The sequence below is a fragment of the Ictalurus furcatus genome, chromosome 4 (assembly GCF_023375685.1).
Source record: "Ictalurus furcatus strain D&B chromosome 4, Billie_1.0, whole genome shotgun sequence".
Classification (NCBI taxonomy): Eukaryota; Metazoa; Chordata; class Actinopteri; order Siluriformes; family Ictaluridae; genus Ictalurus; species Ictalurus furcatus.
Genome location: NC_071258.1, coordinates 31,944,771 through 31,967,334, shown reverse-complemented (window position 1 = coordinate 31,967,334; position 22,564 = coordinate 31,944,771). Strand labels below are relative to the sequence as shown.

At 39.2% G+C, this 22,564-nt stretch overlaps 1 protein-coding gene across 1 annotated transcript; it reads left to right on the top strand.

Annotated features, from left to right (window-relative positions):
* The first annotated feature begins 903 nt into the window (after nucleotides 1-903).
* Nucleotides 904-22,203, top strand: LOC128607019 (semaphorin-7A-like). Its single transcript, XM_053623633.1, has 14 exons — nucleotides 904-1,512; nucleotides 6,716-6,864; nucleotides 7,323-7,367; nucleotides 8,355-8,453; nucleotides 8,646-8,721; nucleotides 10,846-10,953; nucleotides 11,878-12,017; nucleotides 14,332-14,510; nucleotides 15,195-15,303; nucleotides 15,388-15,583; nucleotides 16,236-16,351; nucleotides 16,993-17,144; nucleotides 18,240-18,286; nucleotides 20,117-22,203. The coding sequence occupies exons 1-14, from the start codon at nucleotides 1,311-1,313 to the stop codon at nucleotides 20,458-20,460; spliced, it is 1,962 nt and encodes a 653-aa protein (XP_053479608.1). The 5' UTR covers nucleotides 904-1,310; the 3' UTR covers nucleotides 20,461-22,203.
* The last annotated feature ends 361 nt before the right edge of the window (nucleotides 22,204-22,564 follow it).

The following is a 22,564-nucleotide window of genomic DNA, read 5'->3' as shown; positions in this document are numbered from 1 at the left end:
TCTTCCAAGGACAATCAGCATCTCCATAATTATATTTGATGTCCTCTCCAGTTGTTATGTCTCTTAAAGCAAAAAGGCATAAATGGGGCTTTTCTTTCACAATGATTCCCTTCATTTTGCAGTTGGGGTTAACGCGGTCATCATTAACCAGTCTTCCAAGAGTGCCATCATCTCTTGCAGCATCAATACTGAATTTGAACAAAACAGAAGACATTTATTTAGTGACCAACAAAAATAAATTATTTAAAAAATAATCATATTTTAATTGTATCATTGTAGAATTAAAACCCCCAACAAAACCAAACATTAAATACTGTCACAGTGACAATATTGTTCATCACAACAACAACAACAACAACTACTACTACTACTACTACTACTACTATTGTTATTATTATTATTATTATTATTATTATTATTGTTAATAATAATAATAATAATAATAATAATATTCTCCACAGTTTCCTTCTTCCTCTTTTAAGTAATGACAATTCTTCTAAACTCTACAGAATGTGTCTACAGGCCACACCTGATCATTTTGAGTTAAGGAACATGACATTTTGTTAAATAGAAATAGTAGTGAACTAAAGAATGACTACTGCGCATCAGAAACGCAGCACTGCGCATCAGAAACCCAGCACTGCGCATAAGAAACGCAACACTGAGCATCAGAAACACAGCACTGAGCATCAGAAACACAGCACTGAGCATCAGAAACGCAACACTGAGCATCAGAAACGCAGCACTGCGCATCAGAAACGCAACACAGTGGCACTTAAAGTCCTGAACTGCTGTGCTGCGTTTCTGATGCGCAGCTCACCAGAATCACGCTTCGGACGAAAGCGGATACACATTTAACAAAACAAAACAAATAAACAAACAAACAAACAAACAAAAAAACACTAAAAAGATAAATGATAAAAGCTATTAAAATCGTTTTTCTGATTGTTAGACGCGATTCAGAACCGATCTTGTTTTTCTGCTGATTACTGTAAGTGATGAGCTGTGTTTTTCTGGTTGCCAGTTCTGTGTTTCTATTTCTGGTCGTTTCCAGTGTTTTTTTTTTTCTTTCTTTCTTTTTTTTTTTTATCTGTGCCTGTGCTTGTGCCTCAACTAGGAATAAGGATATGACTTTGTTTACACTGTCTGCTTGTTCTCTGGCCCCTGCTATAATTTTTGATGAGCCTCGAGATAGTATCTCGTAATTAAATCGTTCGCACGAAACAGAGCAAATATTATATTATTTTTCCTAAACAGCTCAGTAACATAAACCGAAACCTTCTAGACCCTCCCAAAGACCCGCCCAGTGAATGAATCCAATAGGCGCAGTTTTTGCTGAAGTTTTTGCTGAAATTTATAGCTATAAATATACCTCTAAATATACAGTATTTAGACTGATGATGGCCCCCAGAGGAGTACACACACTGCTTTTAGCTTTACTCTGGACTACATTTTCCAGCTCCACACTCGGGATTCATCTGCGTAAGGCGAGGATCCGAGTGAAGAGTGAAAGTAAGAGACATGACTCTAACTCCATCTGTCTATTTACTATCTCTCATTAATCTAACACCATATTACTTCCTACAATCTTTTTATTCTTAATGTCTTTACTGGTTTCAGTCTGGATCAGTGCTCTGTTATCAGACAGTGTGTAGCTTTGTAGGTGAGATGTGTCAGTTCTGGAGTGTTCTGTATGACTGGATACATTTTGTCTAAATACAAACCTTCAGGTGCACATAGACTACACTGTCAAGAGATAATTGTTAGTTGGTCTGGATAAGGGCGTCTGCCCTTATCGGGGGAGTCTGCCCCCCGCCCCCCCAACGCAACACGTCAGCAAAATAGTCTCAATCGTTTGTGCTGCTTTCATTTTTATTATATTAGACATTAAGTTGTACGAGATGACGTCACCATCCCCACACATGCTCCAAATTAACCCGAAATAGTCTCAATCGTTTGTGCCGACTGTCTTTTTATTTATTTATTTATTTATTTATTTATTTATTTATTTTTTATTTTTTATTTTAACAGTACAGCTGAAGTAACAAGGTAAAATCCAAACGATAAATCACATTAAAAAGTCGCATTCACGTAATTGTTACCTATCCACTGTGCGTTTTCAACTTTTAAGGGACACAGCGGGGCACAGGATGTGTGAAATGTAACACGAACTCCAAGGTAAGTGTTTGGACTTGTTACTGTATATGTTGTTATGAGAATAACAGTCGTAATATTAACATTGTCATAAATAAATACACGCACCACAATCTGTTATGCTGTAGCTCTGTTTATACGTACATAGGCCATATGTGTGTGTGTGTGTGTGTGTGTGTATATATGTGCGTGTGTGTGTGTGTATACATATGTGTGTGTGTGTATATATATATATATATATATATATATATATATATATATATATATATATATATAGTGTGAGTGTGTATGTGATTGTGTCCTGCGATGGACTGGCACGCTGTCCAGGGTGTACCCCGCCTTGTGCCCGATGCTCCCTGGGATAGGCTCCAGGTTCCCCGTGACCCTGAAAAGGAGTAAGCGAGTAAGCGGTAGAAGATGGATGGATGGATGGATGTATATATATATATGTATGTGTATATATATATATATATATATGTGTGTGTGTGTGTGTATGTTTGTATATGTTTATGTATGTATGTATATATATATATATATATATATATATATACGTATATAATGTGTATATATATGTGTGTGTGTGTGTGTGTGTGTGTGGAAACTTAATGGCGTAAATGACTCAATAAATTAAGATTTAAGCCAAAATGATTTTACGTGTGAAATTGAATTACTGTGAATTATCAAACATCCTTTGACGCAAATAATGGACCTTTAAAAACTTAAACTTAAAAACACTTAGAACAAAAATACTTGAATTTGTGAAAGTATATAAATTTAAACAATGCAATCAGTCTTTTGTGTATAACACACATCATACATCTCACAGACACATGGAGACCTCCTGCACTAGGCCACATAATGTCCAAGAGCATCCTGGGTTAAGCCTCGTCTGAAAGCAATGACCTCCCTTAAAGTAAATCTCTCTCCTTGGAGCATCAGATTGGAGGGAAATTCACACAAAGAAAAGGGAGTCATCAGTGTTTTTAATTAAACAATTGAGCGCCATTGGGCTGTTCATTTCAGGCTCTCTGTCACATTTTCTGTGAATGTGGCCATGACATTCCTTACAATTGCCTCTGATTTCTAGGAATTTCTCTGTTACTGATGAATAGACCTTGGCTCTTTTAAAGACAAATGTGCAGGGGCTTTTCACTTCTTCCCAAATGTGATGATTTATCACATGTGTCCAGATGCCAGGCTTCAAAACTGTGTATTCCCTTTTTTATGTTTTTTTTTTGAGAACTACTGTTTCAGGCATGAATTCAATCCATTTCTGAAATGGAACTTGAAGATCAAAAGTCCAGCAATCTTTTGGTCTTGGGGAAAGGGACCCTGGCTCAAAATCAGTGTCATCACTACTGCCACTTGTTTCATGATCACTTTCATAAATTAACCCTAAAGCAGTCCAGATGTTTTGTCTGTTCAATTTAACAAAAGTATATAGAGCCTTTGCAGTGATCTTGTTTTATGGCTGCTCACTAAGCTCTGTCCAGATGCTCTGATTAGGAGTAGCTATGTTGCAGTTTTGGACTATGGCCTCTTTTGATGAACAGAGGACTGTGAAAATTGAATCCCTCTCGACCGTTGCTTTCTTGGGCATCTGGCATAAGCAAAACATAATTACCCACTGAAATAATCCTGATGCACAAAATGTCATATACAGTATAAACTTGTTTTCATGTATTACTGTATTTGCCAGAATACAAGGAAAATATAGTAATAATATATAAGGATATTATATCTTATATTACGACCAATATGGTAATGTTGACCCTTAGATGCACAACGTATTCAAAAAACTAACATGGTACCATGTGCAGCTGTAATTAGCATTTCATAGCCATACTAGTATTAACAATGAGTTTTCTGTTCAAGAAACATTGACAATCTTAGCTCTTTGAACGTTTTACCATTATGATTAAAGTTAACTAATAATATTAATATTATTATTATATTATATTATATTAACTAATAAAGGGTGCTCACACCGAGGAGATTGGCGCCTATAAGTCAATGTATAATATTTTAAAAACGGAAGCAGCACAAACGAAACTTTTATCGGCACAAACCGGCACAAACGAAGAACAAACGATTGAGGCTATTTTGCTGACGTTTTGCGTTGGTGAGGGGGGGGGGGGGGGGCTGGCAACTTCACGCAGGTCAAACGATTGCATGAAGCCATGCAAGTTGAAGCGCCATTTGGAAACCAAACACCCGACACTCAAAGAGAAACCCTTCGATTTTTAATTTTTTTTTCAAATGAACGTTATCTTGCGTTGCACAACAGAAACACAACATCAGCAAACACACATCAGTGTCTAACAGGTGTCTAGACGCGTCCTACCACGTCTCGAAACGAGTTGTTAAATCAGGAAAACCCTCACACAATTGCCGAGGCGCTAATCTAACCTGCTGTGAAGACCTGAATTTGTGAGGTTGAAAAATAATGTGTTGAAATCCTACCTGAAGAATAATGAAGATGGTATTTTAACAGCTGAATATTTTGGAGCTGTATTTGAGAAAGGTGAATGTGTGCATTGAATTTTGAATGCTGGAATTTTGTTTTCAATGGAAATATACAATCCCAATGAATTGCAGAGGAAAATAATTCAAGCATTGTTATTGCTGTGTTTTTTGTTTTTTTTTTCTTCAATTTGTGTCAAATTGCTTGGCAGAAAAATTCAAGTATTGTCATTGCGATATGTTTTTTATTCAAGTTATGTTATTCAACATGCCATTTTACCTTGAGGACATTTGGCACTATTATACTTCCATAGCTGCCAAAGATATCTGTGAAGTCATGTTTGGAGAGAATTCCGCACAACAGATTGGTGACCTCCCCCTTTCTAACGACACCGTTATCCGCCACATATCTGACATGGCAAGTGATGTTAAGGAGCATTTGCTAGCCAACATCATGCAAAGCGAGTACTATGCCCTGCAGCTTGATGAGACAACTGATGTTGCAGGGTTTGCACAGTTGCTTACTTATGCCAGATATATCAAAAATGGTAATATTGATAAGGACATTATTTTCTGTCGGTCTCTTCCAACACACACAACTGGCGAGGCATTGTTTGAAGTTCTGGGTGGGCATATACGGGATGCAGGCATGTAAATGGTAAATGGTCTGCACTTATATAGCACTTGTTTAACCTTAGTGGATGTCTCCTCCGTCTTCCTGCTGCATCCATGGTTAGGCGTAGTATTCTTCCGCGTATTCCTCGTAATGAGGGTTAGGATGGATGCAAGTGCAGAAAAGAGCTTTTAATACAGAGAGGCATGCAGAGAAATCCAAATCATGAGACAATAGTGTGGTCGAAAAACAGACAAAGGGTCAGGCGATCTCTGGGGGCGTACTCTGGACTCCCAAACTCCTTTATTAATAGTCCCACAAACTGAGTTACATTGTGCAGACCCTTGGTATGGTGATAACACTCAATACTACACGAATTGCAAAGAGACACGAGGGGTTTAAATGACAGACGTAATCAGGGGTGAAACACAAGACAGCTGAAAACAATGATGCAACACATACGGGAAACAACCAATGACAATACAGGGGCGGAGACAGGACATAAACCATAACAAAAGTACGGGTCAAAAATAAACAAAGTCAGTGTCACTGAAGACTAAAAGCGTGCGTTCGCCAAGAGCTCGTGTATCGGCTCGCACTTTGGGTTTCTGAGCTCGCTACATGCTACAGCTAGCTCGAGGGGAAATCGTGACAGAGACGCGCCCTCCGTCCCAATTTGCATCATTCGTATGCGAATGTTTTTAGAACGCAAGACTATCTATTGCAAGACTATCTATCTATTTATCTATCTATCAAAAACAGATTGTAGATTAGGTTACATATAGATAGATTTTATATAGAATAGATAATCATTATACCCGGTCCGATATTTATGTCCGATAACTCCATCATCTGGGCAAATGCAAAAAGGTTCAGTGGTTGTGGTTCTGTGACATTTAAAACACTGCACAGGAGAATACTGCACAGTCTTACAATATATAACTAATACTGTAACACTGACTACATTTCAAGGTGGGTATCACTGAAATCAATGTAATCACGGTTGAACCTTTTATTTCGGCACATTTTCTACAGATCACTATTGAAAAGTAATTTATCATGTGTGCACTGCATTTGTGGCATGGAGGCTCACATCTCCAAGGTTCTCTGTTTGATCCTGTGTCTGTGTGGGTTTCCTCCGGATTCTCCGGTTTCCTCCTACCTCCCAAAAATACATGCTGGTAGATAGACGGGCAGCTCTAAATTACCCCTAGATGTTAATGTGTGTCTGTGCATGGCGCCCTGTGATGGGAACCATCATGTGATTGCACAAGATAGGCCAAAGATCAACTGCGACCCTGACCAGGATAAAGCGCTTACTGAAGATAAGATCTAATGAAGACATTCGATTTTGTGTTTTCCACTGGAATTGTTTCATTGTGGCATAGATTTCCCTTCCCACAGACCTTTCCTCAGACCTTTTCTCCAAAAACATCATAGATCTTTGTCTCTCTCTCTCTCTCTCTCTCTCTTTTTCTCTCTCAGATGCAGAATTTCTCAGTTTTAATACATCAAGTGGACACACGATTGATAACCTGAAGCTGATCCGTGATCCCCACAGTGTAAACATCTATGCAGGAAGTCCTCAGGGCCTGTACATGTTAAATCCAGGAGAACATCCAGCAGTGAAGCAGGTAAACTGTAATCCCAGCATCTCTTTCTATATCTCACTTGATATCATGTAACATATACTATCATACTCTATATTATCATAAACATAATAATAGTAATAATAATAATAATAAGAGGAATAGATGCATTAAAAATGCTACACAATCTGAGGTAGACCAGGATTTTGAAAAAAGGACAGAAGGACAGCGTTTGTACGGATTTCCTCATAAGCATCGTAGACACCTGACCTGCCGAGGAAAGGTCCAGAAACCCTTTGAGCTTCATTTTAACTTACTCTAGCTGTGGTGTTTCTTTGTGTTTAGATATTATGATAGTAGTGAAGCTACACAGGAAACCAGCAGCACCCTTAGAGATAAAAAAAGACTATCTCTAGAACCTCTTGACATACAGAATGATGAACTGTCTTACTACAGCTTTATTTACTGATGATATTAACTCAAGTGTTTTACTTTGTGGACAGGTGCATGTGCCAATATTTGAACGGGAATGCAAGAGCAATCCTACTGTAAGTTCCACACATACTATATGATGATTTATGCTTGTGAAATGCACTGCTCATTAGGATTTTAATTTTACTTTAATGCCGTAAAGTGTGTAAACGGGTCATAGTGTAGTTTTGTTCCTGTTCCAAACACACCCAAGTTATTTTCTGTAATGTAATACAATGTAAATACACGAATAATGATTATAATTCTACAATACGTACTGCCTGGGGCAAAGCACAGTTACGCGTACCGCTCCGAAGTAACAAAAGTAACACAACACTGGAGACTCCTTCCAACAATCAATCCATGTATCATTGAGTAGATGTTTTCTTTATTAAATAACAACAATATATTTATAACCCGTTCGTGTGGTTGTTACTATAGAAATGATAAAAATGATAGAGTGTTAATTAGATTGAGGGCTGTGATCTAAATATGCAGCTGGAACTGTTGTCAGAGCTGCTGTTTATATATCTTTATCTATATCTGTTGTTCTCTACAGTATATGTTATAGAATTGATCATGTCTTGTTGAACAACAGATGGATGATTATTATATAAAGAGCTGGTTAGCTTATTTATAAAAAGAAGAAAGAAAAAAGAAGTCTTAAACCCATCTGAAATCTGCATACTTGTTGCAAATATGACTCGTAGACGTATTTTTTTGCATACGTGTTGACTTTGGTGTTGGGAGTGGTTCTGTTTTGCTTGGTCTAAACTATTGAGCAAGCTTTTCTTAAACAAACTCCTCCGTTTCCTAGCAGGTGGTCCTCAGTGCGCACTGTACCAGGTTACGCTATGTGTAGACAGAAACATTTACGCTCTTGATCAGCGATAGAACACTTTGATTATAAACCGTGACGGGACGGTCTTCCTCTGTGAAAATGACGGACATACGGTCTCAATTATACAGTCTTTAGTTCTCAGGCTTTGGGTGTGTTGGGAGTCAAAAGAGAACAAAATAAGTTATTATTTGTCAGTTGTTGAAATGTCTGTATTGATTTTCAGGATTGTGAATACAAAATCACTCTGCTGAAAGAGGGGAGGAATGGAAATCCACTGTTCATGTGTGGATCCAGAAAAGGGAATACAAAGTGCTGTGATGTGGTATGTTTATGGGGTTTTTTTTGCTTCAAATGCTCTTCAAACACAAGTCTGCCGTGTGGATGTGATTATGCACTTGTATGCCGGTCCTTACACTTGGCAGGACTTACTGCATGTAATTTCATTTTAAACATGACAGGAAACGTATTGGATTGTGAATAATATTCTAAAAGCTGTCTTTATATTTCATGCCAGAACTCAGAGAACATTCCTGTGAACTGCTCCATACTGATGCATCCAACACAAATCGATGACCCGTCTTTGCACGTTGGTAAGAACGCGTTCAGACCTGCGTTTCTTCACAGATCAAGCTGCTAATACTTCTTTCATTCACTCTTGGGAGACAAAGTATCACTGTAACCTACTGTATTGAATACCAAACGTACAGTCTAGATCAGAATTATTGGCACCCTTGGTATCGTAGTCCCCTGACCTAAATCCATGTCCATGTGGAGAGATTCTGTATTGAGGAATGCTCTCAGATTCCTTGCGCATACCTTACAGAAGAAGACTCCGTGCAGAGCAAATGAGCCTGCTATCGGACTTGTACCGATACCGGTGTAGCTACTGATGCATCCCTAACTATGATGCGTTCGTTGAAAAACAAGTATTTTCAATTATCAATCTATGCTAATTAACCACATTTTGTACTCAGGGTGCCATTAATAATGGAGCTCACTTTATATTCTGCACTAGTTTCAGAGTACACTTCAGTGTATCCAAACATGAGCTGTTGACAGTTAGAATAGATGCCCAGTTCACACAGTCACACAGTTTCTGTTTCGATTAGGCAGTAAACAATTTTTGGAAGCTAATCTGAAACTTTCTGAAGAATTGTAGAGGTGAATTGTAGGAAAAGGAAGTGCAGGGAGGAAAGAGAGGCATTTAGCAAAGAACTAAAGCACATTCACTAAAGATGCCAAAGCTAATACAGTGACCAGCATCTTGTGAGAGTTTGAGAGAAAGGTTTAAGGCGATGTGCATGTTATCTGAGCAGTTTCTTTATTGGAATTAATGTTTAACGCACAGGCCAGATGTCATTTGCATTTGTGTGGGAACAGATTAGTTATAGATTAGTAACTGACGTTATTTTCATAGCGCTGTTTGCGTAAGCTTTCATCACAGTTTATTCTCGCAGTCTTGTAGCAGTAACAGTTCTGCTGGAAGCACGGAATGGGATCGTGCTGCCCGAGAAGGATGTATGCAGCAGTCCTTCATATTTGTCCAGAAGACAAAATATCTGTCATTAGGCTGCTTTAAAGTGCACCTATTATGGTTTTTCAAATAGTCCCTTTCATGCAGTGTGTTATATATGTCGCTGTTTCTGAATGTAAAAAGTCTGCAAAGTTTCAAAAATCAAAGCGCACGACAAACAGAGTTATCGACTCCCAAAAGAAGGAATCGATTCTGAACAGCTGAGTCGAGTCGTTAGTGATTCCAGACTTTACTTCCTGTACTAACCTACGTAGGTTTATAACAATAAACCCCGCCTCTGGTCTTCATCTGCTGCTCGCTGACAGACGGAGCTGAAACTCGTTACGGTAGTGGGTGTTTCCTTTTTGAAACACGCTGACAGCGGTAGACCAATCACAGCAGACTGGGACATCTGACCAATCAGAGCAGAGTATGCTCTCTGAAAGGAGGAGTTTAGAACGAATCCTTTAGAACGAATCATTTAATGAGTCATTTGTGACACTGGGTGGGGGGAAAGGTAATGCTGCAGTTTAAATTATGAGCACGTTAAAGTATTTTTTGTCCTCGGATGCATGTAAATCTATTGTATGAGACCTTTAAAACAAAATTAGGCACGTTTCAAAACCATAATAGGTGTGCTTTAACATTTTTTTTTATTCAGCCACCTACACATGCTTTAACAGCTGCAAGGCCATTGGAATACATCCACTTTTTAAAAAGTGCTGTTGCTGAAGTTTTGTCGGCCACAGCGAAGCCTCAAAAGTTAAAAAAAGTGATGTTAAGAACTTTCCATCTCCCAACCAATCAGGTCACACAGAGGACAAGTGAAACAGAATAAACATTTATGGTGTTTAACAGAGGACCTTATCCAGAGTGACTTATGTTTATCTATCTGAGAGTTGAGGGTTAAGGACCTTGCTTGGCTGTGCTGGGGTTTGAACTCACAACCTTCCACTCAGTAGTTCAACCTCTTAACCACTGAACTTCCACTGCCCATGCCGGAATGTGCTGGTGAAAAAAACTAGCCTCGTTAGTGAGCAAATATAATCTGCTCGTATGATACAATTTGCAACAAACAACTATAATGTTATCAAAAACAATTCTTTGCCAATATTTTGTCTAAGCAAAACGAACCCAGCTGGTGAATTCTGAATGTGTATCATACCCCGTGCCTGATGTGTGTTTGTTGTGTGTATCCCAGGTGACTCGCTATATTACACAGTCTCGAGTGGGAAGAGTGAACAAACTAGCGAAGGCCTTTACAGATGGACCGCTGGCGGAATCACCTGGACACAGTCGAGACAAACCGGTGAGAGAGACATGCTGCATCCAGCTGCTGAATCACAGTCCAAATATCGTAGTGGTTAAGTAAGCAGTGGTCAAACAGAGTATTGGCATCGATAAACATTGAAACACAAGCGAAATCCAAAGAATAGTCAAACACAGAGTAGCAAAATGGAAAAGGAACAGAAATAGCAATCAGGCAGCTCAAAATAGCAACAGCAGAAATAGCAGTCAGGGAAAAGACCGCTCAGAACTGTTATAATTACAATAAAGGGCAAGACTTCACAATTAGTAACATGAACCATGTCCTTATATAGTGAGCAAACCAGGAAGTAGACAGCAAACAGGAACTCAGTTTTTTGTGATAGTTGCGCCCGACAATGCTTGATTTAGCTGTGGATTTTTTCAAAATTTGCGGTGCAATTTATGGAGTTTTTTTGTGCTTTTTTTTGGAAAACTACTTGAATTGGCGAAATTGCAATTGATGGAATTCTTTCACAGTGATGTTTGTTGGCAAATAAGACCTTTTAGCTGTACCCATGTTTGACGCACGTGAATCGAAGGGAGCTTTGGCTGAATGCACACTGTGTTGACGTCACATGACGCTTCTTGGTCCAAATCTGCGGAAAATCTGCAGTAATTTTGAAAAACCGCAAGCTCCTGTGAATATTGTGGAGATTTTTTTTTATTTGAGTTGCGCTAGTTTCTTCGATCGCAAAATCGCAAAATACTAGAGTGACTGGGAAATGGGCAGATGGCTAGACTTCTGGGGACACTGACCTCTACTAGCAGGGAGAGGCACTGTCCTGGGGTATTGTGACAAGATTATACTAATGGGTAGTCTTTATCCACTAAATCTAAAATTATGCAAGTTGGTCATTCCAGCATTGTGGCTAAACTTAACTTTTCAAATATCTAAGCCTGATCACTTGTTTTTCTCTGGTTTCAGAGCAGAGGAATGTAAAAATATTAGCAAATGAAGGCAATGGGTCACTGGATGGAAAAGTGTATTCCTTCTTCATCGAGCAGAACCAGGACCCGGATTCGGACATGACCCTCTGGATACCCCGAGTTTCTCAGATCTGCATGGTAAGCTGCGTGACGTTGTGTTTTGCCTGAAATAATATTTCTGCGTTTATGTTTTTATTCGAGTTCTGCTTTTACAGAACAACAACAAGGCCATGAACTTTTTATATAAACAGCTTATAATAGAGCCAGTCAGTACGTTTACATGGACAACAATAATCCGATATGAACCCGATTAAGACGATACCCTGATTAAGAAACTAGCATGTAAACAGAGATTATTGATGACCTTAATCCGACTAAAGTAATACTCAAAGTAAACACAAATGGAATTAAGACGTGTGGAGTACTCCTGTTTTAGTCGCATTATCGACGTGCGTCACAGACATGTACACACCTTAATCACACTATTAACATCATGTGGGAGTTTTCACCGCATTTTGTGACAGGACACGATCACACACGGCAGTGCTCAACCGTTTGATGGCAAACAAGAGAGTATGGCTGCATCCCAAACCGTGTACTTACCTGCTATACAGTAGGAGAAATACATGTATACACTATATAGTAGGCAAGATGCATGTATCTCGGCTACTACAGTATCTCACAAAAGTGAGTACACCCCTCACATTTTTGTAAATATTTGATTATATCTTTTCATATGACAACACTGAAGAAATGACACTTTGCTACAATGTAAAGTAGTGAGTGTACAGCTTGTGTAACAGTGTAAATTTGCTGTCCCCTCAAAATAACTCAACACACAGCCGTTAATGTCTAAACCGCTGGCAACAAAAGTGAGTACACCTCTAAGTGAAAATGTCCAAATTGGGCCCAAAGTGTCAATATTTTGTGTGGCCAGCATTATTTTCCAGCACTGCCTTAACCCTCTCGGGCATGGAGTTCACCAGAGCTTCACAGGTTGCCACTGGAGTCCTCTTCCACTCCCCCATGACGACATCACGGAGCTGGTGGATGTTAGAGACCTTGTGGTCCTCCACCTTCCGTTTGAGGATGCCCCACAGATGCTCAAAAGGGTTACCTTCACCCTCAGCTTCTTTAGCAAGGCAGTGGTCGTCTTGGAGGTGTGTTTGGGGTGGTTATCATGCTGGAATACTGCCCTGCAGCTCAGTCTCTGAAGGGAGGGGATCATGCTCTGCTACACTGCTACACTGTTACACAAGCTGTACACTCACTACTTTACATTATAGCAAAGTGTCATTTCTTCAGTGTTGTCACATTAAAAGGTCTAATCAAATATTTACAAAAATGTGAGGGGTGTACTCACTTTTGTGAGATACTGTATATAGTAGGTAAGTATGCGGTTTGGGACGCAGCCCACGGCTTCAAGCAGTCGTCTATTTGGCACGTACAGCATGACAAATAATTAACTGCACTTGAAGCTTTCGTAAAATTAAAAATGAAAACACCCAAATCTGTATACGGTTCCATAACGGTCCCGTATGTCACCTATCACGTATGTCGATACGTGAAATTCTAGAGGGAACGTCGGACGGCGTGGCGTGGGAACGTAATGACGTGTACTGTTAATCGATCTATGTTCTATAACATGTAAAACAGGAACATGAAAGGAATATTCTTATATTCTTATTATACCTTAATCAGAATATTGTCTTATTCAGAATACGGTCAATAATTAGATTACTGCTGTCCGTGTAAACGTCGTCATCAGTGTGAGATAGTGTTGTTATACACATGTCTTGATTTTCAAGCAGGTTGCTGCACCCAGCATGGTGGCTCTGGAAGAGTGCAAAAACAGATCATGAGGCATAAAATTGATACATAACAAATAAAAAAAAAAAACCTGTATTATGATATAGTGAATTATACCAAAGCACTATTGCTCTGGTTAAAAGGTGTGTAATGAATTTTCTAAGCAGCAGTGCTGACAGTATTATTGCGCTTGTTCTAATACAAGTTCATTTCAGTATTAACAACGTATGCAGGCACTTGTATGACGGAAGCTCCACATAAACCTTAAAAATACGTGTAAATGCTGAAGTTTTCTGTGATGAGTCTCTAGTGTCAGCACTAGAGTCCAAGGTAAAGCTGTAACTTTCAGCCACAGGAAAGTCTTTAGGACGGAGGAAGTTTTGACCCCTTTTTATTAACCTTGTGGTTGAACATCAGGAAATGCAATCATTTACAGTCCTGTTACAATCGGAGTTTTTAATATTTAACTGCCAATAGTGGGTAAACTGTAATAAAGCCTTAAAACCTCCACACATTCAAGAACATTTGCCTAACAGTATAGATTCCGCCTACAGCTGCCCATCACTCATGCTCGCAGTTCAGCTCTTGAATCAGCTCCTGCTCTGCCCAGACTAAACTGACCATTTCCTCCGTCTGTACTCAGGCGGATCGGGGTGGCAGTAAATCAGTTCTGATGTACCGCTGGACGTCCATGCTGACTGCACGCATGTTTTGTGGTGATGAGAAGAAGCGGATCTCGTATACCGAGCTGCTGGACGTTGCTGTGCTGGAAACTGCAGACTGGAAAAACACCGCAATTTACGCCCTCTTCAAAAATGCCTAGTAAGATGATGCATCGTAGCGAGCACCTGACCAGGTGTTCAGTGTTATTCGCATGATGTATATATACAATATACTTCCTGATGAACAGACTCGTGTCTGTTACAAGGATATGTGAACTCAATGACATGGCCGTAAACAATTATTCCTAACAGTAATGCTTTGGGAAATGTACGAATATCTCTTTATTATTCTTCAAAATCCCGCTGTGTTAGCTCATGTTAGCTAGCTAGTCTCATAGCTAGTCTCTAGCAACGAACATTTCATATGAGTTTAAAATCCTCACAGGTCAGGCTCATATCAGCTTTGGCGGTTACACACTGCTGCACACACGGAAATACAAATGTTTGAGCTGAGTCAGCAAAACACAGTCTATGGGTTCAAGCTACTCCAGCTGTTGTTTCATGAAATGTGTTGTGATGACGCTAATAATTACCCACTAGTAATTTCTGTATTGGGAAGTGACCAGACGTGCTCATTCAGGAATATTTCCATTTACTACTCATGTGGAAGTTAAAAGTGCTTTCTGATGTCAGGAACCTTGTGTTTCTGTCAGCTGTTTCTGTTCCCTTAGACACTCACAGTCTGTAGTCTTCATTTAATGGAGGTCGAAACACCGTGTGTGTTTGTGTGTGTTTGTGTGAAGGCTATAAAGCTGACCTTTGTGCCTCTGTTTCTCTCCCATAGCAACACGAGAGCGTTGTGTGTTTACAAAATGTCCGACATCATTCGGGTCTTCACGAGCAACACATTCAAAGATGAATCTGAGAGGTTTTCTTCACCACGTCCTGGAGAGGTACACTACCATTCAGTAAAACAGAAATAAACCACAACTTTATCTCTCCGCCCTTCTTAAATTAGTTATAACTGTGTTTTACAGTGTGTAGAAGACAGTCGTACGTTATCACCAAGTTTTCTGAAGTTTATGACACGTCGTCCGGAGTTGAAGCAGTGGATTAAGCCTGCACGGGACCCTCTGTTGTTCGACCACCATCACTACACACTCCTGCAGGTGGACAGAGTGGAGAGGAGGAGATCAGGAAACAGTCATCATAATGTCCTCCTCATGAGTCTAGGTGAGCAGTTTTCTGTTTACCAGTAAAGCAGTAGTCTTACAGAAACATGACTGTAAACAAGAAACTTTTCAGAATGACTGCAGGACTGATTCGTGTTTCGTAGTTACGTACATTCAGCCTCTGATGATCATTTCTTCTATCGCTGCCTTGATGAGTTATGCATTCTCTCTTGTCAAAATGTCACTTTAACTAAAGTTTCAAAAAGATCCAGTGTAGCTTGATCTGGAGATTGGACATGACTTCTTCTTTGACCAGAATATACTAACTGCAAGTCCAGTTAATTTTTCTAGGATGCCAGTAATGCTTCTCGGTTGATAACTAAGACCTTTCAGGGTTATTTGGCAGAATATTGGATATACATATCCATGAAATGATAAACTAGTGTAAAATGGTGTACAGCATACATAAGGCTGTGAGTTTTACTGATCTAAAAAAAAAGGCGCTGTTGGATATGTGGCATTTAGCAGTTAGGGAGAAATTTATGGGTTTGGGTGCATTTAGCAGTCAGAGGTGGTATTTTATGATAAGGGCATTTGGCAGTCACAGGGTGTTTATATGGGGGTTTTGGGGGAAATTAACAGGCAGAGTGGTATTTACATTTGAGTTTAGGGCAATTAGGTCAGTAAATCTGTGGTTTGTTTTCTTTCCTTAGACAATGGCAACGTCCATAAAGTCCTGGAACAGGATGGTGACCCCTTCATCATCGCAGAGTACGAGCCCTTTAAAACCAGGACACACATCTCCAGCATGCTGCTCGACAGTACAACAGTAAGCATTTTTCCTTCCTATTTTAATTGTGGCCAATTCCAATACCAACCAGGGAGGGTAAAGGCTAACATGTGCTTCCCCTGAGACACGTGAAGGCAGCCAAGCTCAATTTTTTGTACAGCTGCACATGCTACATTACAGGGCAGCGCAACACAGAGGAAAGCGCTATCCACCCCCTGCTGCTGTATGATTGGTTATTGTTGCTGTGATTGATAGGACCCTGTTGGACTCCTGGCCACACATTACTGTGGCTTCATCAGGATTTGACTTTGCAATCTCCAGACAATAGGAATTTTTCAGTTGCACCACTTGGGAGACCAAATCTTTATTTTGAAGGGTAGTAGGGACAAGAATGAGTTCCAAATCTTGATTAGTGAGACATGGCAAACCTGTCATAAATGGACTCACCTATGCTGATAATGCAGGACATGTTACTGGGACAAACTAAGAATGTCACAAAACAACAAAATAACACTCCTTAAGAACGTATACGTATGTATACTATATTTATACATATATATATATATATATAACACTGAATCTGTTACTATTAAAGCGGAACTGTGTTTCTTCAGACGTGTAAATCTTGTGCCTATAGTATATTTTAGTACAGTATAGTAATTTATTATTTCATCCTGCAGAAAAAGCTCTATGTGAGCTCCATCAGTGAGGTGATCCAGATCGACCTGCAGGACTGCAGTGTGTACGGGAAACACTGCGCCTCGTGTGTGATGGCCCGAGACCCGTACTGCGGCTGGGACTTGGACTTAGAGACGTGTTCAGCTAACACTGGGTACGTGCTGAAACTCACTCAAATTATTTTCTCTAGACATTTCAATTGGTTTGAATACATGGTCAAGTAGCACTGCATCATTGTGGTGTCTAGTGTTTATGTGTTTGTTCGAGCCCTTGAACACACTATATGCAGGACATGCAGTGCAGTGCCATTATTCACAAGGATGATGGGTCTAGTGCTGTACATCCAACATACAGTAGGTTTTAAAACCATGCACTCAGGCTTAAAACTCTTTTCAAGTTAAAAAACTTGAAAGCTAACCTATTTAGGGAAAGATAAGCTAATGAGTCGAAGCTAACCTAGTGGGTTAGTTCTGTATTATTGTGTGTGTGCATGTGTACATTATATTTATTGATTTAGTTATTTATTTATTATTCCATACAAAGTTATGTTGAGAAAGAATGGAACTCTCTGTCTGCATCAATGGGAATTACAGCATGGTCCACCATAATAATACTATACTTAAGTAAGGAATAAATCACTCTTTATCATGCTGTTATAGGAAAATAATCCGTTACGGGGTGGTGAGATGCAACACAGTGTGAAGCAGAGTTACTGTTTCCACCCCGAAGTTGATTATTTTACAATACCGGCATGTCCTGAAGTGTTTATTCCTCTCACACCACAGCAATTTGACCACGGTTACATTTTATTATTGATTAAAGAACGTGTCCTACTTTTTATCCGTTTATAGTTACATTTAATGTTGTGGAACGTCCTTGAGACAAGTTACAGTCATGGGGGGAAAAGAAAGTTCACCCGCCTTCAATTCTATGTTTTTATTGATCAGGGCCTGAATAACAATTGTGTGGTCCTCACGAACTTCTATAAATAAAACAAAACTGCTGTCAGAGCTGCTGTTGTAGACAATTAATCATATTTCAATCATATCATATTTGAGAACTCAACAGCAGTGTGGTAAAATAATAATTAAATCCTGAAAGTGAAAGTGAAAGTGAAGAAAGATTGTAGAACATTTGAGATCATACTTGTTGGTCCTGCTCTACATGCTGAAATGTTCATCATAATTCACAGTCAGAACTTTTATTTTTTTATCTAAAACCTAATTATTTGTGCAATTTTTCCTCATAGAGCCTTACAAGATGTGACCCATGGAAACTACTCTCTATGTGAAAATGGTAGGGGTGTGTGTGTGTGTGTGTGTGTGTGAGAGAGAGAGAGAGAGAGAGAGAGAGAGCATGAGTGAGAGGCTACATGCTTACCTCATTCTTTCTAAATTACACTGTTGTTAATTCAGGGTGTGTTCACACCAGAGTGGTGGTGGTGTTTTTTCAGATATATAAAGCTAGCAGGTTTGGAAAAGTACCATTATGGCCATTAATCAGTGTCTGGTAAAAGAGTAGAAGTACTAAAGTAATACATTATTTAATTAGACATTACATTTCACTTTAGAAAAATTGTGCTCACAGCAGAAGTCAGCAGAAATCAATATGCAGTTTAGTAAGAATGTGTAAAAACAAGCCATGGAGCATTGCTGCTGGAGAAAGATTTAAGCGTTCAAGCCGAGTGTCAAACCTTTAATGGATGCTTTTTACTCCAAACTAGAATTTCAGATGCACCCTAAATGCATGAAGCTATAATTGCAATAATAAATAAAGCACTGGCTTCCACCATAAACTTTATGAACTCTTATTAGCTGAAAAAAACCTATACAAGCCAGACTGATATTATTATACGATTATATTAAATTATATTGATATAATTTTGTATCTCTGAATCCAGGACATTTTTAAAATAAAGTACTTTTTCCTTCAATTCTGTTTTTATTTATCAACACATATACAAGTCCACCAACTTCTATAAACAAGTGTGTGATCTCGATTCATTTGTGTCAACATCATGCCAAGAATAAAGGACATCGGCCATGACCTCAGAGAAGCAGCTGTTAAGGGTTATAAGGCCATCTCCATACGATTTGAAATTCACCATTGTACAGTGAGAAGAAAAAGTGTGGATTAGAAAAAGTTTTCTCTCCAAAAAGAATATGGAGCATGGTGGGCGGAGCGGTGATAATTTGGGCTTGTTTTGCAGCCGTGGGACCTGGGAAACTTGCAGTCATTCAGACAAGAATGAACTCCACATTATATCAGAATATTCTAGAGATAAATGTGAGGCCATCTGTCCAGCAATTTAAGCTGGGCCGAAATTGGACAATGATCCCGAGGACACCAGCAAATCAACATCTGAATGGTTAAAGAAGAAAAAAATATATAGGTGTTGGAACGGCCAAGTCAAAGTCCAGACCTCAACCCCACTGAGATGCTGTGGATCTTAAGAAAGCCGTGCCTACAAACATCAATGAACTGAAGCAATGTTGTAAAGAAGAGTGGTACAAAATTTCCCCAAACTGTTACTGAATTGTAGGGTGTAATTGTTTTTTTCCACCTGGTTACTGAATGTTAGTTTAGAAACTGTCAGTGGCCCCCAAGATATTGTTTTAAAGCAAATAATCTGAATGAAATCGAATCAGTTTCTGCAAATATAGGCTTCGGCGAACAAAGAGAAAGTGTAAGAGCAGACAGTGTGTTTATGTTGTACAGAAACATTTCTGTTTTAAGATGTACACGTATTACTCTTATATCTTAAAACAGAAGGGAGGCAGAGTTTTATTCTTTAACCATGAGTCTGTTGTGAGGAGAGTAGACTGTCAGGTCAGGATTGGTTTTTATAAGCTGCTCACATGATGGTACTTAATAGAGTCCATGTCACAATCCATTTTCAGTAGCAAACAGTTGATTGTGCGAGTTGATTTTGTCCTACACTCATGTCATGTCAATTGAGGAACTTTATATATTATTCCACAGTATGGATGGAGTTATTATCTTATATATTACATATATTGATGGGATGACAATAAAATTTGACTTGCATTGACTAGGAATATTGAACACTTGTGTAATATTGTCTGATCTCTAATATTGTCCTTTGTCCTGCTGTTATCTTTGCAGGTGTCCTCAAAATCAATGAGTCCCGGACAAATAGCAACTCTCCTAGCAGCGTCCCTCGAGACTCTAAGTTCTACCTTAGTTGCCCCATGGAATCCCAGTATGCCTCATATGTTTGGGACCACCGGGGCAGGATAAGAGAGTGTGTCTTAACTGAACAGGACTGCCTTTTGCTGATCGACAGCATGAGCGAAAAGGACGAGGGCGTTTATGAATGCGTCTCCTCAGAGAACGGCTACGACACGACGATCGTCCGTCAGGAGCTGCAGATGAACTCCGCCTCAGAGACCAGAATGACTCGCGTAGCTTTAGCGTGCCTTCTGTTCCTGATCTCTGTGATCTTCTAGCGCTGTCTGGATGTTGAATTTATGTAGTATCTTTCTGGTTTCAAAGAATGGACTGCCTGTTAAAATCGTGGATCTCATTGAAGCTACATCATTTGAATTTCTAGCCTTAACATATTTGAATATTGTCCCTATACTTATGATTTTGATTTGCCGACCACCTAAGCCTGCACCACAGTTTCTGTCTGAGGTTAATGAACTGCTCCCTGTTGCATCCTCTAAATTCTCCTTGTGGGAGATATAAACATTCATTTAGACTCACCTTCATGTACTTTGACCTCTGTAGTTTTGTCTGTCCTTCATTGCATTGAATTTAGGCAACATGTAGACTCCGTACTCACACTAAGGGTCATATTTTAGATATTGTTTGCACTGCTGACTTAGACATCTCTCAGCTCTGTGGCACTCTTTTAGGTATCTCTGATCACAAACTTATTGAGTTTAGCCTCCTACACGCAAACATAACGAAACGACCGTTATATGTTATCACAAATAGAACACCATTAAGCCACTCTCTTTTCCTAATGCACTTGACGTCTCCTCTCTTCTTAATTCTTCCTCATGTACTCAAGAACTGGTGTCCAACTACAATCTCATTTCCAACACCCTAAATATTTTTGCTCCCCAAGTTACTAGATCTGTCCCTTTTTCCCCATACCTCTCCATGGTACACCTCTCAACTTAGAGCCATGAAAACATCTGAACGCTTGACCCTCGCCTGTCTACGGTTATTGATTTCTATCTAACCCTGTGGATTTGGTTTCTCTTTAAACTGCCTTACCTGCACTTGCTTCCGTCTCAGCCTCCATTACGTGACAATATATATGTTATACAAGTATGTTTATGGGTATTTGTGTACATACACTTACTTGCATGGATGTTTGTGTTTATGAGTATAAATGTGTATATAAGTGACCTTGGGTCTGAGAAAAGTGCTATAAATAATAAACATCATTCTAATTATTATTTCTCATAATGAAGGTTGATGTTGAATTTTTGGGGGAAAGATGCACACGCACAGCCAAAATAAATAGTGATAAAGTAAAGCAAATACTGGTTAGCAGAGGTTGCCATGATGGAATATAAACAGCAGGTTCCCAACCCTGGTCCTGGACATGTGGCTGCATTTGCTGTTAAAAAGGATAAACCAACATGAAGAGCTGTCTATGGGAGAAAAGTAAGCCATTGTGAACCTGAGAAAAGAGGGGAAATCAATTCCAGCCATTGCACAAGCATGTAGATCCTATCCATATCCTATCCAGGGTTTATTTCCACCTCATACCCAGTATTGACCGGGACAGGCTCTGAATCCACCAGGATAAAATGTTTACTGTAAGCGAGTGAGTGCTCCATGTGTGTTTCTGTATAATTCTGTCAGATTGTCCAAATTACTGCACTCTAACTGGGATGTTTCAGTACCTACTGACAGTTGCAGTAGTGTCTCTGGTGCTTAGTAATTCATGTTATCTGTGATTAATATTATTTTATATTACTGTTCTTCTCAGATGGTGAGAGGGTCCCTGGTTCCGTCCTGAGCTCGAGTTACTGTGTGTTCTCCTGGTCCATGTAGGCTTCCCACAAAATGCTCAGTGATGAACTGGATTGCCATGCAGGTATATTCCTGTGTTTCCAGGATTCTTTCTAGCTCCAGCACAATTCTGACCTTGCTTAAGATGAATGGTTTTGCAACTTCAGTGTCTACACATGTTCCAGGGATGAAGCTGATAGGGCCAACTGAAATTAAAAATATTTCTCCCCTATTTCAGTCTTTCACTCCTGTGTATATGTGTAATAACAAAAGTTGTGTTTATCTAAAAATTTGCTGCAAAGAACCATCTAATAAATAAATGGAAGTTTGGTCAGACGTCCACTAGAGGGAGCTGTGCAACAATAAAGGACTTGTCATGGCTGAAATGTTACAAATATTGTTATTTTATGAAAGGCAGTAAAACAGGATTAAAAACAGACAATGATCAGTCTAAACAAACGTCCAGCAGAAAATTTCTACAGAATTTCTATATAGTATTGTGCAAAGGCACATGTAAATGAATGCTGTAAAGCAAAGATGCCTTCAAAAAATAACAAAATTCAACATTTCTATAAGAAA